Below are 3156 nucleotides of genomic sequence, written 5' to 3' on the forward strand. Positions count from 1 at the left end.
TTAACTTTTTCTAGCACATTCAGTGAATCATCATGACTCAAGACACTCAAAAATTAGTAGATGAGGTGATATCACTGATCCCCTTAAAGGCCAAAAGAATCTTTATTGGAATTTGATTGATGTGAGACACAAACAAGATCTAGACTCAGGTAAAAACTACTAAGATTTTATGATCCCACAAATCATGCAAACTTTAACAAAATCAATTGTAAGATCAAAGATTAACTAACCAACCATGCAAAACAAGTATAAAATACATATTGAAATACAAAATACACATTGAAAATAAATTAAATAAATATATATTTATACACAAATATTTTTGTGACTAATTTTTGAAATGTACGTAGCATTTTTGTTAACCAAAACATACTGAGAACAAAATTTCCTGATATAACTATAGGAAAGCTATAGTGCAGAACATGCAAATGTTGCAAGAAAATACTTAACTTTAAATTATAAATATCATAATATGATGATAACAACGACCGAGTCTTATCCTCTAGGAACGAATGGCTATATAGATCAAATGATATCATAATATCATATTGTAAATATATGGAATAATTAATGTACAATAGTGCAGACACTCTCAGTGGGAAGAGATCCTCTCTATTTAATTTTTACTTGACAATGTAAAGTTTGATCTCTCAATAAAATATCTCTATAAAATTAATGGTAAAATATCACACGTAATATTGTCAAGTGAAAACTAAATTAAGAGGATCTATTCCCATTTCTGGGTGAGTCTGCCTCCATGCCCAACCACAAACACATCTGCATGTTTTCTTCCTCATCTTATTCTCCTCTTTAATTACTCCCTCAACTAAGATCCCCCTTCTATCTCTAGAACTAGAAGACACCTTCTCCACTTCCCTCTCCTAAACAAAATTTGAAACTCCATTGTGTTCCATATTCCAAAACCCTTTATTACTTTGCACATGACCTGCTGTGTTTCACTTTATTTTTAACTACAGAACAACATGCTTAGTGAGACTATGGGAAGCATACCAAAACTAAAGGATGTGCCTTACTATTTAACTAATAACTAGTGGACTGCATATAGTATAAAAGCATTCTAAATTTCCAATTGAAGAAAATTAATCCAGCTCCATTATGTGATATGTGTACTGCCACGATAAAGTTCTAAGACTTCTGATCTCAAAATAAAAGAGAAAAAATAAACCAAAATAATGTAAAAAATAAAAAAACAAACACTGAACGAAACATCAAAAACTCTTAATGAAGAAACTTATATAAATCTCTAGTGTAACATTCACGGCATTTGACAAACGTCACATAATGAGGTGCCAACTTAACATAAAGACTAAACTAAACTACTTTTTCCAATTTTAAAATCAGTTATCAAACTATAAAGGATAAATCTTATTAGGCTTCAAGAATACTTGAGTAAAATAGGAAACAGAACTTAAGTATATCGCTAAAGCCAATTACTGGGGAAAGCCATACCCTAAATTTGTTTATCAATATTATATTGCTCAAGCCATGATTGCACCAAATTCAGTAGCAGTGGATCACATAATCTAGCAAATTCATCTACCACGGTTTCATTATCTTCTTTTATGATTTATGAAAGTTTCTTACTTGCAGAAACCTTGGAAGCTCAGATATATATAACAAAAATTGTAGTGTCAATGAAGTCTTTGATAAGATATAGCAGTAAGCTCACATCACATGCTCAAAATGAAGTTCATTTCTATATCAACTTAACTTCCATTAGAAAAATAGCTAAGTCTACAACATGAAAATCACAACCACACAGTACCCTAGTTCCCTTCATACTTTGGATCAGCCATAACAAAATGGTAAGCTATCACCAGTACAAAGATGAAGATGCCAAGGAAATTGGCAAAGAAACCCAGATCTTGATCATCAATCATCTGTAGCAGGAAGCAAAAACAAATTCATGTCATTACCATGGTTTTGGGCATCAAAATAGATATCTTATTCTTTTCCAACTGAAAGCACGTACAATTTGAACTGTGAATCTCTTATACTGAACACCGAATTAAGGAAAATTTTAATTAATATTGATTCCTAAAACATGATCATACGGACCCCATCGATATATCAGAATTCAGAAATTAGAATCTTCTAACCTAACAAATCAGACTAAATTATAACAAAATCAGAAAGCAAGTTGTTGCTTAGCAGTTTAAATCTACAATGCTCACGAACATTACAGTAGAATAAAATGATATTGTTTATGACATTCACATCTTCAGGCTTCAACCTAAATCATATTTGTGAAAAAATCATTCTAATTAGTGTTTCATATGATTAATTAATCAAGCAATTGGCGCTAATTCTCTAACTACACAACTCCATAACCAAAAAAAAAAATCAAGAACAAAAAATCAGCTTACAAATTTGTGGCTCTTCGTTAATAAATTCCAAAAAGCAAAAAAGAAATCAAAATTAAAATCAAAGGAAGAAACGGTAACAAGTAACAAAACCAGATCTGAAACTTAACAGAGAAGCATAAAGCCAGAATGAATATTGGGATTCGGAATCGGCAATGTCAAAGACTAAAGAGGCTGAGTTTAATTGAAAACGAAAATTGGGGATAAGGTCACAGAGAAGACGTTGAAAATGAGAGGTAACCTTAGGATGCTGCAGATGGCTTCGGTCTCACTGTGTTGTCCTTCGTCAGTGTGTGCCAAACTCTCGTACCTTCTGTTAAGTGTTAACCCCAAAAACTCAATAATACCAATTACCAAACACGGAAATAAGACGACTAAATCGCATTAGCCTCTCATATCTTTTATTTTTTAAAGGAAAAAAAATATAACACTGAAATGATGAATTGTCTTTTTTATTTAAAAAATATGTGTATTAATTTTTGAAGTGTTTGGATATAATTTGAGGGAAAAATCATTTAATTAGAAGAGATAATTTATTTGTCTTTCTTTTAAGAAGAAAAATAATTTTGCTATAATAATAATAATAATAATAATAATAATAATAATAATAATAATAATAATAATAATAATAATAATAATAATAAATTAATTAATTAAAAAAGATTACAATTTATATAAAAAATAAAAATATCAATAAAATTGTCCATAATATACTTTTGCTAATTATTTTATTATTGATATGGCTGTTATAATTTTTGTTAATTTATCTTAT

The 3156-nt window shown here is 29.6% G+C and overlaps 1 protein-coding gene across 1 annotated transcript; it reads right to left on the reverse strand.

The window, feature by feature from the left end:
* Positions 1-1635: 1635 nt before the first annotated feature.
* On the reverse strand, positions 1636-1901 carry LOC130961827 (dolichyl-diphosphooligosaccharide--protein glycosyltransferase subunit 4A). The gene has a single exon (XM_057887849.1). It carries the CDS (start codon positions 1899-1901, stop codon positions 1788-1790), a length of 114 nt encoding a protein of 37 aa, XP_057743832.1. The 3' UTR covers positions 1636-1787.
* Between the last annotated feature and the right edge of the window lie 1255 nt (positions 1902-3156).

This window comes from Arachis stenosperma, chromosome 2, assembly GCF_014773155.1.
Source record: "Arachis stenosperma cultivar V10309 chromosome 2, arast.V10309.gnm1.PFL2, whole genome shotgun sequence".
Lineage (NCBI taxonomy): Eukaryota > Viridiplantae > Streptophyta > Magnoliopsida > Fabales > Fabaceae > Arachis > Arachis stenosperma.